The sequence below is a fragment of the Symphalangus syndactylus genome, chromosome 3 (assembly GCF_028878055.3).
Source record: "Symphalangus syndactylus isolate Jambi chromosome 3, NHGRI_mSymSyn1-v2.1_pri, whole genome shotgun sequence".
NCBI lineage: Eukaryota > Metazoa > Chordata > Mammalia > Primates > Hylobatidae > Symphalangus > Symphalangus syndactylus.
Genome location: NC_072425.2, coordinates 128,915,724 through 128,937,130, shown reverse-complemented (window position 1 = coordinate 128,937,130; position 21,407 = coordinate 128,915,724). Strand labels below are relative to the sequence as shown.

General features: G+C 43.9%; 1 protein-coding gene across 4 annotated transcripts in view; it reads right to left on the bottom strand.

Moving 5' to 3' along the window:
• DIXDC1 (DIX domain containing 1) overlaps nucleotides 1-21,407 on the bottom strand; it is a 97,683-nt gene that overhangs the window by 37,152 nt on the left and 39,124 nt on the right. For 2 of the 4 annotated variants that reach the window (XM_063636514.1, XM_055273096.2), the window contains 7 exons: nucleotides 18,293-18,418; nucleotides 12,707-12,938; nucleotides 11,978-12,085; nucleotides 6,105-6,217; nucleotides 4,472-4,620; nucleotides 1,632-1,721; nucleotides 21-74 (listed from right to left, as the gene is read on the bottom strand). In XM_063636514.1, the coding sequence (XP_063492584.1) occupies nucleotides 21-74; nucleotides 1,632-1,721; nucleotides 4,472-4,620; nucleotides 6,105-6,217; nucleotides 11,978-12,085; nucleotides 12,707-12,938; nucleotides 18,293-18,418 (872 nt within the window). Of the gene's footprint in view, nucleotides 1-20; nucleotides 75-1,631; nucleotides 1,722-4,471; nucleotides 4,621-6,104; nucleotides 6,218-9,176; nucleotides 9,774-10,961; nucleotides 12,086-12,706; nucleotides 12,939-18,292; nucleotides 18,419-21,407 lie in introns of those variants that run through there. The other 2 variants (XM_055273097.2, XM_055273098.2) reach the window with 2 other exon arrangements.

Sequence of the window (21,407 nt, the reverse complement as noted above, 5' to 3'; positions counted from 1 at the left end):
GTGTACATGTGTTGACATACCTTTAAGTCCTGATTCTCCTCCATACTCTGATCCAGACGACTTTGGATTATAATCTGAATATAAGACAAAAAGAGATGGCTAAGCGTCTATGCTGTGAAGTACAGAGGCCACTCATTCAACAAATATTTATTGAGCACTACTAGATGCCAGCTCTGTACTGTGGATACAAAGAACAGGAAACAGTTCCTGCTCTCTGATGTAAGTATATGCATCAAGTAGCAAGTAGATCTATATGGATAAAGCTAAGAATAAGTATGGGTGGGCCAGGCGTGGTGGCTCACATCTGTAATCCCAGCACTTTGGGAGGCCGAGGCAGGCAGATCACTTGAGGTCAGGTGTTAGAGACCAGCCTGGCCAACATGGTGAAACCCATCTCTACTAAAAACACAAAAATTAGCCCGGTGTGGTGGTGCACACCTGTAATCCCTGCTACTTGGGAGGCTGAGGCAGGAGAATCACTTGAACCCGGGAGGCAGAGGTTGTAGTGAGCCAAGATCGTGCCACTGCACTCCAGCCTGGGCAACAGAGCAAGACTCTGTCTCAAAAAAAAAAAAAAAAAAAAGAAGAAGAAGTATGGGGTGGGGGTTGGGTGCAGGGGAGGGGGTGGGGTAAAGGGAAGAAGAAATGGCAAGAGATGAATTTGGAGAGAAATATCAGGGCCAGATCATGAAAGGCCAGTGAGGGCAATGGGGAATCAATGGAAAGTTTTATGCAGAAGGGTGATAAAATGAAGTTTGTCTTTAAGGCAAATTATTCTTGCTGTTTTACAAAAAATTAGTTAGAGTAAGACAGGAGAGGAATCAGGAAAACCAGTTAGAAGGCTGTTAGAATACTGGATGGAGGCTTGATTTTCAAGTGGCTGTGAGAATGGAGAAAACTGGATAAAGAAATTAGAAATGTAAACTGGTAAAACTTGGTGACTGATTGGATGTAGAGGGAAGTATGTAGAGGGAAAAGATTCAAGGATAATATCCAGATTCCTGTTTGGCACATTTTGGTATCCAAAACAGATATCCAAAAGGACAAGTAGCTTTGGTGGTTGGGCAGAGGACAGAAACACTTTAATTTAGGACTCACTGAAATTAAGATGCTTATGGGACTTACAAGTGGAGATAATAAGTAGGCAGTTGCATATTGCATACACAAATCTAGAATTCCATAGCGAGAGCTGAGCTGGAAATAAATACATGAGAAGCAAGAGGGAAGTGAGTGAAGAACTGGAGGCAGATACTACTGCCCAGGTGAATGTTTAAGACACATGAGGGCCTAGACTGGAATGCTGAGGAACACCAACATTAAAGGCACAAGCAGAAAAAGAGAAGCTTCAAAGAGAACTTGAATGTAAACTCCATAAGGGTCGGGTCTTAGGTCTGTTTTGTTACTACCATATCTCCAGCATGTTGAAATAGGGTCTGGTATATAGTCAGCACTCAATAAATATTTGTTTATTAAATGAATGAAGAAGGAAACAATGGTCAAAAGTGTAGGAGGAAAACCAGAACTGGTCAAGGAAGACAGCATTTCAAGAAGGCATGAACAGCAGTGTCAAATGCTAAATACAAGTAAAATACATAGAGATTTAGTGTCCAATCACAAAAGATGGAGCTCACCAGTTGTTCCTCGGGATTGACACCTGGTTCACAGAGGGCCAAGGGCCTCTCCTGTTCATCTTCAGGTAAGGATCCGTTGAGCAGTAAGGCCTGAATAACCACAAAGGCAGAAAGGAACTTAACTCTCCTTCAGATGACTTAGTCCAGAGTTGAACCTGGTAAGCTCACCTCAAGTTAAAATCACAACTCAGCTTCCTCAAGAAATTTCGTTGGTAATTTTTGCTCCTTAGATACTTCCCATTGCTCACCCTGGGACTAGTTCCTTTCGTCAGGTCCATGCTCTGGCTCTTTCAGCTCTCTGGACACCTGACTGCTCTGCTTCAAGGTGCCTTGGCCCCAGAAGAAAATCTAAAAACAAACCTTTCTTTCAAAAGAGACACAACACATTTCAAACTGGAGCTGCTCAAACTCAATTTTACTAGGGAGAAAATGATCTAAAAGCAGTGTAGAATCATCACGGCTTAGAAATGAGTATTATAATGAATTATTTGGAACACATTTGGAGCACTCACTTGGGTTTGTTTGATTTTTGTTTGTTTTACTCATTCTGCATTTTTACTCCCTAAAGCAACCTCTATAGAACAATAAGCAAAACACATTTGCAGAGAGATGTCCTCATTCATTTCAGCTCCTGACCCAGGCAGTTTTCATTAGAATATAAGTAGGTGGAATGGGGAGGCAGATTTACCATGAAGCTAAGAAAGCTCCAGCTATAGGCCCCCCGCATGCATTGCCTCTCCCAAGGTCCTATACCTAATTATTATTGTTATTATTATAATATTTGGAGACAGAGTCTCACTTTGTCACCCAGGTTGGAGTGCAGTGGCCCGATTTTGGCTCACTGCAATCTAGGGTTCAAGCAATTCTCATGTCTCAGCCTCCCAAGTAGCTGGGATTAGAGGCATGCGCCACCATACCCAGCTAATTTTTGTATTTTAGTAAAGACAAGGGTTTTGCCATATTGCCCAGGCTGATCTCAAACCCGTGAGTTCAAGCAAACTGCCCGCCTCAGCCTCCCAAAGCGCTGGGGTTACAGGCGTGACCCACCATGCCTGGCCTATACCTAATTATTATATTCATAATTTTGTAATCTTATTCTTTAAGAAGCCCCCCTGCACACACACAAATTATATATTTGAGGACTCACAAAACTTGGATCTATCCCTGCAGGTGAGTATCTATCAGGTCAGTGAAAGACTGAAAAATGTGACCCCATTTTATAATAAAATTTGAGTAAGTCAAATGAATTTGGCTATCTCACGAGTCATGGCAACAGGTACAGACACATATAAGAAGCCACAGGGCCGCAGGGAGCTAAGGGCATTCAACATTATGGAAATATCAACTATAACGGCAAACCGTTCAAAGGGTTCTAACTAAGGAATACTAATAAGTCAGAAATCTTGGATGTGGCTTAGCATGCAACTTGTTAATCACTGAAAAGAGTTAAGAAGCCCAGTGGATGCTGTAAGCCCTTTTGTATTCTACAATGGAATCGAATTCTCATTGTGATCATGTGGCTGTGAATTAAACTCTTCTGTTTGCAGGGAATATTAAGATGCTGACTTTCTGCCTGTCAGTTCTCTTCTTTTTCTGTCTAATCTGCCATCGAATTTCTCCCAGACTAAGAAATGCAAACAAACTTTGGGCCAAATTGATGAATATCTATGTTCATATAATGCAAATTATCCTGGGAACAATCTGGTTGGGTATAATCTCAAAGTTCTCCATGACATACTTCCTATGCAAGTAAAACACACACAAAAACATTCCATTAAGATATTCGTTAATGGAGTGGCAGAAAAGAAATCTAAAAGGCCTCATAAGCCAGCCATTTTAAAAGTACAGAGCAAATGAAGGAAAACCAACAACTTTCTCTGGGAATGTTTACGCAGGAAACATTCCTCCCACACTTCTCAGTTCCTGGGGCATACATTATGCAAATTGCTTTACCGCAGCACCAATCTCCTTTTTTCTTGAGGAACCTTTTGTGTCCCCACCCTGTTGCAGGCTAGCTGGGAGCACACCCTCCACCGCCTGCCGGCTGCCAGAGCCACACACATAATGTGGGCTTTGTTTACGTGTCCATAAATATTTGACAATTCAGAAGCACTGCAGTTCCCAGCACAAACAGAAAGGAATATTCCTAGGCAATTTCAGGGTCATCAGCACACTATAAGGGCTCCCCCAAACAGAGACAGACACACAAAGACAGGAATGAGGGGGTCACTCAGGGTGGGAACTATGTCAAGTGGGTCAGTCAGTCTCTGGGGTAGATTTGCCAAGCTGGCACTACAGGTATAGGAAAAACTGAAGGGCTTTGTTGCTCAAAGTAAACCTCTTCTACCTGACCATTATGCCTTGGCATCCATTTGCACATGTATTAGGAATGAGCTAAATCCCTTAGCTAAATTCAAATGGAAACCTGGCAGCGTTACTGGCTCTTACACTCTTCCTGCTAGAGAATTCCTAGAAGAAAATCCCAGACTATTCACAGTGCCATTCTTTGGTGAAAGCTGCAATTGTAGGTCTGCAGCCACATACAGGGTAGAAGCCCACCTATGTAGCAGAGAGTCAACAATAAGGACTTGATAAGGGTCAGTAATGGCTCCTGGGTTTGCTGAAATCTTAAGCACTGTGCTATGAACGGTAGCCCACAAAGTCCATTTAAAGTACTCAAATATAAAGAATTTTCTGCTCTTTCTGTACTATTCCCTATATCTAAACTCCTCATTTAGTTCTGACCTCCTACAAAACTAAAATCAGTTTATTTTCTATTGATAATAGTGACTTAATAATTAACTGGTACAACAAGGGCAAGCTACAAGGGAAAGAGCTACCTGTAGTCCTGATATCATTTTCTTTGCTTCCTCCATTTCCTTTTCTAAATATTCTTGTTGTTCCAACAGCTGTTCTTCCCATGAGGTCTCCAGATAGGTTCCAGGGCTCCCTGGCCTCCAGTCTTGAGATAATGGAGAATCTGTCCCCTCTACAAAATGAAAAGAGGGAGTACAGTTCATGTCGAAGAAAACTGATTTCCAGCAGACAGCGTTCACAGGGTAGCGTTCACAGGTTCAGGTCACCTGTGTTCTGAACCTGTTCTCGTAGCACAGACTGGACTCTCCACCAGGTGGGGTTGTGAGGCCTAAAGAATTGGCTGTGAGCTCAGGCCTCAGGCTCACTTGGTGCTAGAACAATCTATCCTCTTTTAAAACTTAGGAAGTAGTAAGATTTCCTCCATGGGTGCCTTGGTATGTGCCACACAGACTTCACCCTTAATTCTCAGAACTGGCATTCCAAGAGCCTGACTTTGCCAGGTACAAAAAGAGGAGCTGTCAGATGCAATGACAACAAAATCTTACTGGTTACTCTGAAGCTTTAGAGGGGAGACCTCAATTCAATATTCCTTTGAGCACTCAGTCATAACTGAACCACTTTCATATAGAATACTGTGTGAGTCACACAGCAAACAAACCAATAAAAACATACCTGCACAAACTGTTTAATATCACTTTTATTTTCCTAGCTTTAAGGTCTCTTTGCTCTGGTTTCCTTGTCTATTTTATACTATCTAATTGTATGTACAGCCATTTAAAATGAATTCTAGAATTCAGAAAGGCATAAACTCTTTCAGTGAGTTTCTTCATTCATGAGACGAATATAATAACCCCTCTGGGTTGCTGCAAAGATTAAATGAGGTAACTTATGTGCAGGGCCTGCTGGTGCCTGGCCCAGAGAGGCACTCAGTAAATGTTCTCCCTCTCTCTCTAAGGCCTCAGGAGTTTTGACTCAGTAACATGACTGACTCTTTAGTACTAATGCCAGGGTTAGATGGGGAGCAGAATACAGAAGAATTCAATTCCAGTTTTTCTTCTGAGGGCCTCTGTTTCATTACAACTCTTGTGGGTAAATAAAATTCTAAGTCTTGCACTTTGCTTCTTACATGTTTCTCTCTCTATGTAAGAAAAAATAGAGAGCAACTGAGACAGATGGAAGTCTAAACAAAGGGAACTCTTTGTGGTCCTTTCTGTAGCTTCATACCAAGGCCGATATAGACCTGCTCTCTATTCTCTGTGTCCTCACAGACACCTCAGCTCATACAATAAATTTCTGGTCCCAATTTAAGTTATGTAAGTCCTGCAATTATTTGTATAAGATAGGAATAATAAAAGTGTTTACTTGAGTAAGGCTTTTGACTGCCCCAAAGTCATTTTCTAATTCATAGGCAGCCAGCTGAGAAAGGGCCTGTCTATGCTGCTGCAAGATTTTTGACAGCTAGGACATCAGAAATGACATTCTGCAAGAGGATAACCACACTAATTGGATCAAAATCATTAGAGCCCTCTAGTGCTGACCCTGCACGCACAGACCATGGAGATGGGGAAGGCCAGGGAGCTTATTGGTGGTCGAGACCTCTAAATTCTTCAAGCTGACTGTTCCTTGAACCAGCCCAGGCAGGCGTAGAGACAGTACCTGTTCTGTTCTCTATTCCTTCAGAGGGAATAATCGCAAAATCTGCCTTCTCTTCTGACTGGGTTATAATGGACTCGCTCTTTGCACTGTGGATTGGACTGGGTGAAGTCAGGCTGTGATTGAAGAAAAAGGAAGAAAAACAATTATTATGAAGAGTTGTTCAGAAGGCAGCTTTCATAATTTATTCCTGAGAACAGGAACAGGTTCTTATTCATCTAACTCCTCCATGGATAACACAGTACTTGGCCCACAGAAAATAAAATATTTATTTAATGATTAACTTTTTGAATGAATGAAATTAATATTGAATAAAGGAATGACCCAGTCCTATAAAGTCTTTCCCACAACGAGGATGTCTTTAAGCCTAATTCATTGAGAAGAGATTTACCAAAATGATGGGTAATCTAGCATTCAAAGAACTCCAAGTTTTGTTTTGTTTTACCTCCCACCACCTCCTCCATCACCATCCCTGGGCCCACGTTCAAAGATTGATGCCAGTCTGTGTCTCGTAGCTTTTGGAGCTAGAAGGAAATTTTATTTCCAAAACACTGATCTCTCACAGATACAGGCAATACCAGCCAAGTTATCATGGCAGATCAGCTCTGAGCTGATCACAAAAGAGAGTACCGGGTGGGGGTGGTTCAAGGGGAAAAGTTGCTGGAGGGTGTACATTGCCAGGCTGGGCAGAGGAGCAGTTATATATCAGTGATTGAGCTAGAGCATGACAAGGGGAAGATAATATGTCAAAAGGGGAAAGACATGCTAGGAATAGTGGAGTAATGGTTTACTTGATTTATTCCTATCAAAGAGTTATTTATATTTCTGACACAATACTTTCAAATTATCCTCAGAATCTTCTCAACAATTCTTAAGGTTTTGTTTTGTTTTATTTTTTTGAGACAGGATCTCACTCTGTTGCCCAGGTTGGAGTGCAGTGGCTCCATCATAACTCATGGCAGCCTCAAGCTCATGGGCTTGAGCAAATCTCCTGCCTCAGCCTCCCGAGCAGCTAGGACTACAGGTGCATATGATGCCGGGCTAATTTTTTAATTATTTTGCAGGGCAAGGTCTCCCCGTGTTACCCAGGCTGGTCTCAAACTCCTGGGCTCAAGTGATCCTCTCTCCTCAGCCTCTGTACTGGGATTACAGGCGTGGGCCACCGTACCTGGCCCTTAAGTTCTGATATAACTACTAGCCTTGGAAGGAACTAGGCAGATTTTTCAGGGAAGTGGAAGTTTAAATCTCAAAAAAAACAGCAAATCTACAAGACAAGATGGGAATGTGAGGCTGGTGCTTCCATGTGACAAGGAAAAGGAGTCTCGAGCCATCTCTCTTTGCACTGCACCTTGAGAACATCAGCACTGAAAGAATCTCAGGGGCTGAGGGGTCTCCTGGCCCAGCCCCCTCTCAGGAATTCTTTCCAAATCTATCACCCAGACAACAGTGAAAGTGGCTAGGATTCACTGACCCACTTAATGTGCCCGTGAAGTCTCCCAGGCGAATCCTCACAACCACGATCAGGAGTTAACATTTTGTCTTCCTAGAATCCAGTAAAAAACAAGAGCCAGGCATGGTGGAGGTAGCCAGGCACTTCAAAAGCAGTGAGGCAGCTTGAGGACTAGTGTCTCATCCTCCTCACTGTCCGTATTTTAGGTGCTTTGCTGGGAATGACCTCAACTAGAAATACATTCTCTTCCTTCTTAGAACCACAGAATACATTTTAAAGCTTTTAAATTGAAATATCAAATTAAAGAAAGTTGCTTAACCATATCTATAGATCTATATCTATAGATCTATAACCCAAACACGCAGGAGGGGTAGGGAGTGGCAAGAAGTGATATTCTGAAATAGCAATTGCTTTCTAGAACTTTCTTATTCATCTTTCACCACTTAGGCAATCTTGACTTCCAGGCCAACATGAATTAGCTGCTTGAAAAGCTCTCATCCAAGTGTACTATGTCATTCACAAGGAGAATAGATTTGTGCCTGCTCAGGCCTCAGCATTTACCTTCTTAGAGAAATGGGAATCCAAGTGTAGAAAGCGGCCTGCAAGAGCTGCTCATCTTTGAGAAACAAGAAAACAACACTTTCTCATCTGACAAGGTGCTATGGATGACATGTTCCATCCTCTGACTTTGCTGGACCACAGTTGTTACGTGTGAGACAAAGTCGGGGAGGAGGGTGCAGTGTGAACCTGGGATGCTAGAAAACTGCTTTCCTAAAAGCACAGACGCATGCTCAGCTCCTTCTCCTTCCTAAGAGTTATCTCCCATATAAGGGCAGAAGGAGGCGGATGTCTGGATATCTAACCCCGCTGGGGGAGTGGCAGAGCAGCCAAAGGAAAACAACATTTCTCTTTCTTGAATTGAGGCTGCCAATGTGAGGCCACCGAGAGGTGAGACCATGAAACTCGATGGCCAAGTGGAGAGATAAAGGACCTCAGGCAGGAAACTCCCGAGGCACATGTCAGAGCAGGCACCCTGCTGCCTCCCTAAAGAAGTACCTCATGGACAAGGAATATGCATTATATCCTCTGCCCCAGGTCAGAGAAAAATATTTTAATGCTAATTAATTATGTATATGCAGGCTCCTCCCTGATTAGCTTAAAAGTCCTATTTTATAAACAATCCCCTACTTAGCATCATAATCCTCTCTGAGGTCAGAGAATGACTGATCAGGTCTGGCTGATACATTTCTTAATTCCCACAGGTTTAATAGCTCTTCTATCTTAATTTATCAGACAAGCAATCCTGCAGCAAAGATACTTCCAAATCCCACTCAAATTAATTTTTTTAAACGGGTAATAGGCAATAAGGAAGAGTCCTATGTCCTCATGAAGTGCCCTCCCCCACCAAAGACCCTGGCAGACGCCAAGGGCTACTCCTCCTCCCCCCATGCTGGCTCCACTTCCTAAGCCCACCGTATTTTATAGTGATAACCCCTGGTCAGCAGTCAGTCCTCCCAACATAGTGCTCCCCCACCCCGCCTGTCTCTGGCCAACAGCATCCTCCAGCCCTGCCCCTGCTCCCACCCAGGCCCTCCACTTCCAAAGCCAGAGTGGCTTCAGCTCACCATTTGACTTGCGTCCCTCCCATGGTCCCCCTCCTGTCTCGGGCTTCAGCAAGCCTGCGTCCCCGGGTGAAGTGGGAGGCTGAGAGTCACATTGCTCCCAAATTCAGGCATGTCTCCCCGCGCTGGGGCTGGAAAACGCCTCCACGGGAAGGCCAGCTAGCGGAGCTACTGGTCCGGCTCGCTGGAGAAAGTGGGAACGGCGGCGGCGGCGTCTCGGCCCCAGCGACTGGGATGCTCCAGGCTCTGAAGCGCGCAGTCCCGGCCGCTCAGACTGTGCCGCAGCCCGGCCCCGGCGGAAGCTGCCTCCCCTCGCAGGCTGCCGGCCCCTGGCCGCTGCATCTTGGCCTCCGCGGACGCACGGTGCTGGGCATCCCCCCTGGCGGGGGCATCTCAACCCATCTCCCACTGGGAGGGAGGCTCCCGCCTCGAGTCCCCAGCGGCGATCCCACTCCGTGCCACCTTCCGGATCCCTCCCCGCCCCTCCCTCTGCTCCCTCCCTGGGCTGTCACACGCGGCGAGGCAGCCGGGCTCCGACCCAAGCCAGCTCCGCTGGCCAACCGATCGCTCTGGGCGGAGGTTGAGGGTGCAGGCCAGGGGCGGGGCTGGGCGGGGTGGGGGCGGGGGTGGGGGCGTCAACGAGGGGTTGGGGGATGCGAGGAGAGATTGGGAGCCTCAGGATAGGCAGGGGAAGAGCTGCGTATCGGCAGAATCACGAGGAGGGCTCTGGCGGTCTGAGTGCTGGGGAGCCCCGCACCAAAAACCTTGCCTTCTCCACTCCGAGCCCTCCCTTTGTGGACGAGGGGGTGGGTCGGACAGGTCAGGCCCGCATGGAGCTCTGGCAGCTCCTCGGGGTGGAGACTGACGCTCCCCAGGAAAATTCGCCGAGCACCTATCCCCTCCCACCTTCCCCTCTGGCGTTTCGTGTGTTCTTTTTAACCAACTAAGGATCATTTTGCTTGGCTACAATGAGGCTGGTATGCGGTTTTCCGAGCAACAGGCTGGCAGGGCTTCCCCAGGGCGTCTCCGGAGGAGCAGTGGCAGGGAATGAGACACCCAGGGGCTATCCTTCCTTCTGAGTCACTCCCGTCCTGAGCAAGCCACATCTGGGGGCTCCTGCGCTCTTCATGGGTCACAGAGCCACTAAGTGGGCTCCCTGGGGGCGAGGGCTAAGAATGTGCGGGAACCTGTTGGGTTCCAGATAGCGACAAGAAGCCCTCTCCTTCCCCAGGGGCTCACTGAGGAAAAGGCAGCTACTAACCCAGCATGCCAAAGAGCTGGATGAGGGGTCAGCATTAGAAGAAAATGTCAAAATCGAGTAGTGAAAAACAGGGTAAAGCAAACAATTCTCCTCTGGCCCCTCTCCTAGAAAACTGTCACCATTAGCTCACTGCAGCCTGATAGCCGGTGGGCCCCTCATTCACACATTCACAGTCTCACAGCCCTCCCCTCAGTCCTCCTGCCTTGGAGGAGAAAGCAGGTGCCCTCAGGAAGAAATCCACTCTTCCTCCTACCCCCAACTCTAGCAGGCACTGTCAGGCTCAGAAGAGTGAAAGGCCCGCAGAAGTGCAGGAAGCAATAGATATCATCATACAACAAAAACATCCTTCGATTCTGCCCCAGGTGATAACCTAAGCAGCAAGCAAGGAAGAAATGATTTAGATTCTCATTAAAAGCACACCTGCTGCTTCATGGGCACAGGGCTTCCTTTTGGGGTGATGAAGATGTCTTCTGAGTGGATAGAGGTGATGGTCGCACCACATTATGAAAGTACTAAATGCCACTGAATTGTACACTTTATAATGTTTAATGATTAATTTTATGTTATGTGAATTTTATAAGGAAGAGCACACCTATTAAATGTAAAAGGTAAAAAGTTAGCAAGGTTACCAGTATATTAAAATACTAGAAAGAGTTCCATATGACCTCAATAAATTAGGAAATGGTGCATCAAAATAGGATGGAATTTTATGAGAAAAAAAAATAGGAGGAAGAAAACAAGGACACATAACATACATACAAGACAAGGAACAATTAGCCCTAAATAGAGCAGATTACACAGGGTTGGGATAGGAAAGAAAAGGTCATTAGAGCATAAATTATGATTCAGCAACAAAATGAAGTTAGTAAAAACATGATCTGGGGAGTGTTTACAGAAGCACGATTTACATGAGCCAGTAAAGTAATCTTTTTCTGCCATTGATAAGGTTTTTATTAGGGCACTGTATCCTGTTTTGGTCTCTGTACTTGGCTCTAAAGGATACAGACAACTTTTAGTTAGAGTCCCAAACATCATTAGTTTGCTCAAACGCATACTAATCAGCCACAGTTCCTGTAGAGGAAAGTTGGAAACATTCTAATGCTCTAAGACAACTCTGCTCAGTTTCTTCTCTTCTATGAGCTTTACACAGACTTTTCAGGCCTTAACTTAAGAGTTACACTTAGGCTCAAGGACAGTACAATGGAACTGGCTATCATAAACACTGGCACCTGATATGCAAATGTCAGAACCACTGGACTGGGCCCTGACAGGTTCCAGCCATGTCCCCATGTGGTCACAGTTAAGCACTGGCACTGGGACTGCACAGAGTCCATTTGTGGGAAATAAACCAGCACCCCACCCTACCTTCCTACCCTTCTACTAGCACAAACCCACAAAGCACTGCTAAGGGGTATCCCTTTAAAGCCAAACATAAACTGAGGGGAGAAAAAGGGCTTAGGTGCCTTTTTGCTTGTTGTATTGTTACTTGAAGCCGAGAACTCCGAAAATCCCCCAGAATTCAGGTTTCAGAGACCACAGTTACCTGGAGCAGCTGGATTCAGATGGGGACCTTTGTTGCCCTTCATACTGCTGCACTAGGGCCCGCACGCTCCAGTATGGATTCTCAATTTCTTCATCCATGCTGCTGTTCCTAAAGTCAAAGGACACCAGCAAAGGGAGGGTGTCAGTCCTTCAGATCAGATCAACTCAACAAATACAGATAGACTGCCACTCTGCGAGTAGTATACATAGATGAGTAAGACAAAACCCCTGCCTCAAAGACACTTGGTACCTAGCAGGGAAGGCAGACAAAAAACAAGTAATTCACCAATCTCTGCAACACCTCAGGGTCCTGCTCTCTCTTAGCAGATACACAACCCACAAAGCATTTCCTGCCATGACTCCCAGGACAACCTGACCTTTGGGTACATTCCAGAGTAGAGCTTCCCCTAGATGAACTGAACACTGCTCCCACAGACCTCCCAGTGAAGAAAACACACTGTGCCAAAGGCGTATATTTAAATTTTGGGCACCAGCGCAAAAACTTACATGTAAGATTCCTTTACTTCCTGCTGAATGCAAAATAAAAATAAACATCTCAGAAGAAAAGGCTTTTCTCTTTTGAGAGTGCCCTCCCCTACCTCCCCACTCCATGTTCTTTTCTGCAATCTGGGGCTGTTTGGGTGACGTTTCTATCTACGGCACTGTATCATCTAACAGAAGAAGTATCAGAGAGAGGGATCAGTTCCCATCCTCAGATTTCTACCCTTACCTCTGTCTGTATCGAAAGACATCCCGTCCTGATCGGGACATGTCATGACACACATCGGCCAGAGCAGCAGCTGCTCCCTGGGCAACAGCAGTGGCACAGTGTGGTCGGTGACTTTGCAGAGGGGCTCTGGAGTCCCGACCTTGGTTCACTGTCCTGCTAGAGCCAGGTTTGAAATGAGCTGCCAAGGCAAGGACCAGCCTCATAATAGACTTCAGGTTGCCGTCCACAATATCTGAAGGATAAAACGGACCAAGAATAAAACAGACCAAGAGGTCCTAAGAGGGAGGCAAAAGCTGAGGACTTCTGCATTTAATACATTTTGCTAGTGATACAGGTAAGCAAGGCAGTCAGGGTCTCAGTCCTCACAAAGCTCTGGGCAACAAGAGAGACCAAATATATAACAGCAATGACAATAAAGTAAGATCATGTGTTTTGATAAGAGAAGTACAGGATTCTTTGGGAGGTCAGAGTAGAGACATCTTATCTAGATGGCTCAGAGAAAGATTCCTAGAAGAAGTGGGTTCTAAACTGAGACTTGATTGACAAAGAGTAGCACATTAGTTAGACAAGAGAAAGACAAAGAGTATTCCAGGAAGAGGGAACAGCAGGTGTGAAAGTCTTGAAGTGGGAAAGAGCATGCAATATTAGAGCTACGCCATCTAATATGGGAACCATTAGCCACCTGTAGCTATCAAGCACTTAAAAAGTCACTAGTCTGAAATGAAATGTGCTCTAAGTGTAGTATGTACTTAGCATACACACATGCCCCCAAAATGCAAAATATCTCGATAATTTTTTATATTGATTTCATGAAATGGTATTTGGGATATATAGAGTTAAATGAAATATTATTAAAATTAATCTCACCTTTTTTGTTTTTTTTGAGATGGAGTTTCGCTCTTGTTGTCTAGGCTGGAGTGTAATGGCGTGATCTTGGCTCCCTGCAACCTCTACCTCCCAGGTTGAAGCAATTCTCCTGCCTCAGCCTCCTGAGTAGCTGAGATTACAGGTGCCCGCCACCACGCCCAGCTAATTTTTTATATTTTTAGTAGAGATGGGGTTTCACCATGTTGGCCAGCCTGGTCTTGTGACCTCAGGTGATCTACCTGCCTCAGCCTCCCAAAGGCTGGGATTACAGGCATGAGCCACTGCGCCCGGCCCACCTGTTTCTTTTTTTATGATGTGGCTATTAGAAACTCTTTTTTTTTTTTTTTTTTTGAGACGGAGCTCACTATATCACCCAGGCTGGAATGCAATGGCACGATCTTGGCTCACTGCAACCTCTGCCTCCTGGGTTCAAGCGATTCTCCTCCCTCAGCCTCCTGAGTAGCTGGGATTACAGGTGCCCACCACCACGCCCAGCTAATGTTTGTATTTTTAGTAGAGTTGGGGTTTCACCATGTTGGCCACACTGGTCTTGAACTCCTGACCTCAAGTGACCAGGAGTGTGATCAGGGAAGCCTAGCCTCCCAAAGTACTGGGATTACAGGTGTGAGCCACTGCACCCGGCCTGCTATTAGAAACTCTTAAGTTACCTATGTGACTTGCATTCTATTTCTGTGACACAGCACTGTGGTGGAGGAAGTGAAAGAAGTTCAGCATAGCCAGAGCCCAGAATGCAGGGGGAGACAGGGAAAGGTGAGGCAGCAGGGGGGTGAATCACAGGGTGGATCACACAGGGCATGGGAGGCCACAGGAAGGACTGTGGATTTTATCCTAAGGGTCCTCAGATATGGAGGAGTGGCATGAGTATATGTACTCTTAGAAAGATCATTCTGACTGCAGTGTGGAGAGCAGATGAGAAGGGGACAAAAATCAATGCCGCGGGACTAATTCAGACTGTTACACTTCTCCAGGTAAATGACAATGATGTCCTAAATGGCAGTGTTCCCTCAAAATAGCTGACTTTAATGGGCCAGATCCCCAAGCCCACTCCACATGGGAACCAGATCAGAGGTATCGTGGAACTCTAAATTTTGCCCTAGAAATAAAAGAGGAATGTAGGCAGAACACAGTGTGGTAAGTCTGGGGAAAGTCAATGTAAGGAAATGGGTAAAATTTTATTTTATTTTTTAGCTTTGTAGCCTTTAAATATACTAGTCTTGGAAAAGGATTATTTGTATTTGTTTTTTTCTTTTTCACCTTTTGTTTTAGAAGCAGGTGGTACACATGTAGGTTTGTTACAAAGGTATATTGTGTGACGCTGAGGTCTAGGGTACAACTGAACTCATCATCCAGATAGTGAGCACAGTACCCAACAGGTAGTTTGCAGCCCTTCCCCCCTCCCTCTCTCCCTCCTCTAGTAGTCCCTGGTTTCTATCATTCCCATCTTTATGTCCCAATGTGCACCCAATGTTTAGTTCCCAGTTATAAGCAAGAACATAATGGTGTTTGGTTTGCTGGTTCTGCATTAGTTTGCTTAGGATAATGGCCTCCAGCTGCATCCATGTGGCAACAAAGGACGTGTTTTTTTTTTTTTATGGCTGCATAGTATCCTATGATATATATATATATATATACCACATTTTCTTTATTCACTGCACTGTTGATGGGCACCTAGGTTGATTCCATGTTTTTGCTATTGTGAATGGCGCTGTGATGAACCTACGGGTACATGTGTCCTTTTGGTAGAATGATTTATTTTCCTTTGGGTATATACCCAGTAATGGGATTGCTGTAGTTCTTGGAGAAATCTCCAAACTACTTTCCACAGTGGCTGGACAAAGTTACATTCCCACCAACAATATATGTGTCCCCTTTTCTCCACAGCCTCGCCAACATCTGTTATTTTTTGACTTTATAAAAAGCCATCCTGACTGGTGTGAGATAGTATCTCACTGTGGTTTTGATTTGCATTTATCTGATTAGTGTTGATGAGCTTTTCTTCATATGTTTGTTGGCCACTTGTATGTCTTCTTTTGAGAAGTACTGTACATGTCCTTTGCCCACTGTTTAAGAGGGTTATTTGTTTTTGCTTGTTGATTTAAGTTCCCTACGGATTCTAGATATTAGACCTTTGTCAGATTCATAGTTTGTGAATATTTCCTCCCATTCTATAGGCTGTTTACTCCCTTGATAGTTTCTCTTGCTATGCAGAGGCTCTTTAGTTTAATTAGATTCCAATTATCAATTTTTGTTTATGTTGCAATTGCTTTGAGGATTTACTAATAAATTCTTTGCCAATGCCAATATCAAGAAGGGTTATTTCCTAGGTTTTCTTCTAAGATTTTTATAGTTTAAGGTCTTATATTTAAGTCTTTATTCCATCTTGAGTTAATTTTTGTATATGGTGATAGACAGGGATCTAGTTTCATTCTTCTGCATATGGCTGGCCAGTTATCCCAGCACCATTTATTGAATAGGGATTCTTTTCCTCATTGCTTATTTTTGTTGAGTTTGTTAAAGATCACATGGTTGTAGGTGTGGAACTTTATTTCTGGGTTCTCTAGTCTGTTCCATTGGTCTATGTGTCTGTTTTTATACCAGTATCATGTTGTTTTGGTTACTGTAGTCTTGTAGTATAGATTGAAGTCAGGTAATGTGACACCCCAGCTTTGTAGCTTTGTTCTTTTTTTTTTTTTTGAGATAGAGTTTCGCTCTGTCGCCCAGGCTGGAGTGCAGTGGCGCAATCTCGGCTCACTGGAACCTTGGCCTCCTGGTCTCAAGCTATTCTCCTGTCTCAGCCTCCTGAGTAGCTGGGACTACAGGCACGCACCACCACACCTGGCTAATTTTTGTATTTTGAATTTCTTTTACCTCTTCGGTTAGATGTATTCCTAGATATTTCTTTTTTGTGTGTGGTCATTGTAAGTGGGATTCTGTTCATAATTTGTCTCTCAGCTAGAATGTTATTGGTGTATAGAAATGCAACTGATTTGGCCAGGCGCGGTGGCTCATGCCTATAATCCCAGCGCTTTGGGAGGCTGAGGCAGGTGGATCACTTGAGGTCAGGAGTTAAAGACCACGCTGGCCAACATGATGAAATCCCGTCTCTACAAAAATAAGCCAGGCATGGTGGCGCATGCCTGTAGCTCCAGCTACTCAGGAGGCTGAAGCAGGAGAATCACCTGAATCCAGGAGGCGGAGGTTGCAGTGAGGTGAGATCACAACACTGAACTCCAGTCTGGGTGACAAAGCAAAACTCCATCTCAAAAAAGTAAAATAAATGCTACTGATTTTTGCACACTGATTTTATATCCTGAAACTTTACTCAAGTCATTTATCGGTTCTAGGAGCCCTTTGGCAGAGCCTTTTGGGGTTTTCTAGGTATAGAATCACATCATCAGTGAAGAGAGATAGTTTGACTTTTTCTTCTCCTATTTGGATGCCTTTTATTTCTTTCTCTTGCCTGATTGCTCTGGCTAGGACTGCCAGTACTATGTTGAGAAGAAGTGGTGAAGGATTCTTTGATACCTTCTATAAGGTGCTCTCAATGATCAGTATTGGCCCCTTCTAAATGATCTAAACACAGAGAACACTAATATAATAATCCAACATGAGTTGTTCTGCCCCTATTGTCATGAGACCGAAAGGCAATCAGACCCAGGAACTGATGCTGAAACAAAACCAGATCTATAGTCAGTTCTCGAGAAACAGCAAGAGAACTAGGGAGCCTATGCTCTCTAAGAACACCTACATTGTTCCTCCCTTGAAGCCTGGGCTCAAAATAGACCGGCAAACCCATCTGGGCCAAGCCACTACAGAAGAGGGCAGATGCGGTCACAGAGCTGCTTTCATCCTGCCTAGAATGTTCTATGATATTCAAAAACAGGGCTATAAAATATTTCCCTTCTAAAAAACTAGATGGAAAAAAATGTAGGTTATGAGTATCTTAAATAATATTTTGTCATGAAACCCAAGGAACTTAAAATACATAATCTCTTCATTTTTGATAACTTAAATGAGAAATTCTAAAATTAATATTCCAATATTGTAATTTCTCTCTTTTTTAAAAAATAGAGACAGAGCCTCACTATGTTGCCCAGGATGGTCTCAAACTCCTGGGCTCAAGTGATCTTCCCGCCTTGGCCTCCCAGTGCTGGTATTAGAGGTATGAGCCACCATGCCCGACCATAATTTCTTCTCTAACCACTAATTTTCCTACATACACTCAAGCAAATCTGTATTCAATTAAAATGAATGCCTGGGCACAATGGCTCACGCCTGTAATCCCAGCACCTTGGGAGGCCAAGGCCAGGCAGGTGGATCACTTGAGGTCAGGATTTCAAGACCAGCTTGACCAACACAGTGAGACCCCATATCTACTAAAAATACAAAATTAGCCAGGCATGGTGGCACATGCCTGTAATCCCAGCTACTTGGGAGGCTGAGGCAGGAGAATCACTTGAAACAGGGAGGCAGAGGTTGCAGTGAACCAAGATTGTGCCATTGCACTCCAGCCTGGGCAAGAAGAGTGAAACTCCATCACAAAAAATAATAATCATGAAATATAAAATAAAAAATAAAATAAAATGAATGGAGACTTTCTATCTCCCCACAGGTTACAACCAAGGATTTTCCTGAGGCTAGCACTCACTGGTTAACATTGAGTATACTCATGCACCAAGGATGTGATGAGGCACTGACCTTTAGCTGAAGTCTGGTGCATACGAATCTTTTTAGAGGCCACAAACTGTAGCACTTTCTCCACATTATTCTTCATCTCCTGTTGGTTACTGGGACTCAGCTGTACCCCAATCAGCTTTTCTCCTGCTGTTAGGAGACAGAAAAATATAGGAAGTTATAGGGAGGAATATTATCAAAGTTTCATAGCAGCTAGACACAGAGGAAGGGAAGATTTGATGTGAACACCAACATTATACATAAATATATAAATGAGTTAAGTCCTGGTGTTTGTCATTTAGATGGAAGGCTTTCAAATTTATACTTAGGGGTCTGTGAAGTTACTGTGTGTACATTTATTCAGTCAGCAAATATTCACTCAGCATCTACTGAGTGGCAAGTACTCACTATTCTGGGCACCAGAGAAACAGGAAAGAAAAAGAACAATAAAGTCCCTCCCTTCATAGAATTTATATCTGCAGGAGTGGCAGACAACAATCAAGTTAACAAGTAAGTGTTTAATATAATTTCATAGTAGCGATAAGTACTTGAGGAAAAATAAAGTACAGTGATCATGGTCTCTCTGATAATACATTTGGCAGCACCTTGAATAAAGTAAAGCATGTTTAAGATTTGAGGAGGAAGCATTCCAGACTGAGGAACCACAGGGACAAACCCCAAGCTCCGCTTACCTGAAGAACAGCAAGAGCAGTGTGGCTGGGGGAGTGAGCAAGGAGTCAAGTCCTAGGAAAGGCTAGAGAGGCAAGCAAGGCCAGGGCATGCGGGGCTTTCTGGACCAGAGCAAAAGGCCTGAATTTTATCCTAAGTGTAATGAGCAGCCAATGGAGAGTCTGAGACAAGGGAGTGACATAATCTGGTTTATGTTTTTAAAAGTTGACTGGCAGGGCGCCATGGCTTACACCCGCACCTGTAATCCTAGCACTTTGGGAAGCCAAGGCAGGAGAACTGCTTGAGCCCAGGAGTTCAAGACTAGTCTAGGCAAACTGGCGAAAATCCCGTCTCTACAAAAATAATACAATAAATAAAATGGACTCTGCATGGAAATAGACTATGGAGAGAGGAAACAGGGAGATCAGTCTGAAGGATGATGAAAATAGTCAAGACAGGACATGATGGTTTGGGTAGAGTGGAACAGGCTGACTGATGAGAAGTTAGATAGCAGGTATATTGTGAATACAAAGCAGATGGCACATATGAAAGATTCGATATATGAGAAAAAGGACAATTAGGGACACCTTCTAAGTGTTCTGCTTTAACACCTAGGCAAATGATAATGCAGTGTGTTACTCAGATGAAGAAACTTGGAGAATAACGGGATTGGCAGGGGGAAGGACGTCCAAATTTCTGACTAGGATGTGTGAAATTTGAGTTGCATGTTAGACATCCAAGTAGAGATGTTGGATATTCATGTCTATAACTTAAGGAAAAATTCAAGCTTAAAGATACAAATTTGGGAAGAAATCACTTAGGAGTAGATAATATATAAGAGGGCTGAACCTGCAGCACTCCAGGATTAGAGGTCAGGAAGGAAATGAAAAGCCAGCAAAACAAATGAAAGAAGCCCGTGAGGAAGGAAGAAAACTAGAAGTTAACAGGATTCTGGAAGCCAAGTAAAGAAAGTCTTTGAAGAGAAGGACGTTATCAACTATGTCAAGTACTGCTATGTTGAAAAAAATGAGGTCTGAGGCCTAGACGCTGGATTTGATAAGGTGGAGGCTTGGCCACTGGATTTGATATGACCTTGAGGAAGGCGGTTTCAGTGGAGTGGGATCAAAAGCCTGATAACGGCAGATTAAAGAAAGCACAGGAAATAAGGAAGTGGATCCAGTAAGTATAGGCAAAATCTTGTGAGGAGCTTTTCTATCTAGCAAAGTCACAATAGAAAGTTGTGTTTAAGAACCTGGGTTTTGGCTGGGCGCGGTGGCTCAGGCCTGTAATCCAGCACTGTGGGAGGCCAAGGCAGGCAGATCACGAGGTCAAGAGATCGAGACCATCCTGGCCAACATGGTGAAACCCCGTCTCTACTAAAAAATACGAAAATTAGCTTGGCGTGGTGGCGCACGCCTGTAGTCCCAGTTACTTGGGAGGCTGAGGCAGGAGAATTACTTGAACCCAGGAGGTGGAGGCTGCAGTGAGCTGAAATTACGCCACTGCACTCCAGCCTGGCAACAGAGCAAGACTCCATCTCAAAAAAAAAAAAAAAAGGAAAAAAAAATAATAACCCTGGGTTTTGCAGGGGAGGGAATGGGAAAAAAAGGGCCTAGGATTTGGAAAAATAAGAATACATATTCATATTACTTGTATAGACATAGAATGGGAAGTTTCTCTGGGAAGAAATGCAAGAAACTGCTAACACTAGTTGCCTCTAGAAGGAAAAATGGGTAGCTGGTGGGGGGACATAAGTGGAAAAAGGAGGTTTGATCTTACATCCTTTTGTACATCTGGATTTCCTACTAGTCCATGTATAACCTATTCAAATAAGTGAAACAAATGTTTAAAACAGGCTTTGGAATTAAAGTAGATCTAGGTTTGCACCTCTACTTTGGCACTTACAGTTATGTGACTTTGTAAAGTTGCTTATCCTTCCTAAGCCTCATAAAATGAATACAATAGTAGTAGTCATATTATACACCTATCATAAATAAATCAAAATAGCATGTTTAGCTATTTTGTTTGACTCATACTAAGTACTATTTATTTTTATAAATCTTCTCTTTTAAGCTTGTTTCCTAAAAGTGGGGATAATATTATGTTTCCCAAAGATGTGATGATTAAATGAAATTAAACAAGATAGAAAGTGTTCAATCCTAGCAGTTGCTATTACCGTTGCCATTCTTACTATCATTACAGATGAATACTCTGATGAATTCATAAACTGTCTCAATGAGGTATTCATGGATGGGCTGCTTGTTGCAAACCTGGCTTCTTTCGTACCACTTGTAGGTCCTATATCCCTCAAGAACTCAAAGCAAAGTCAGCTAACTAATGTAACAATAAATGTTTGAGAACCTATTATGTGCATTTGGCTAGAGCTTGCATAAACAGAAAAACATACTATGCCTGCTCTTAAAGAGCTCAGATCACACAGGATAGGTAATCAAATGATTACCACATAATT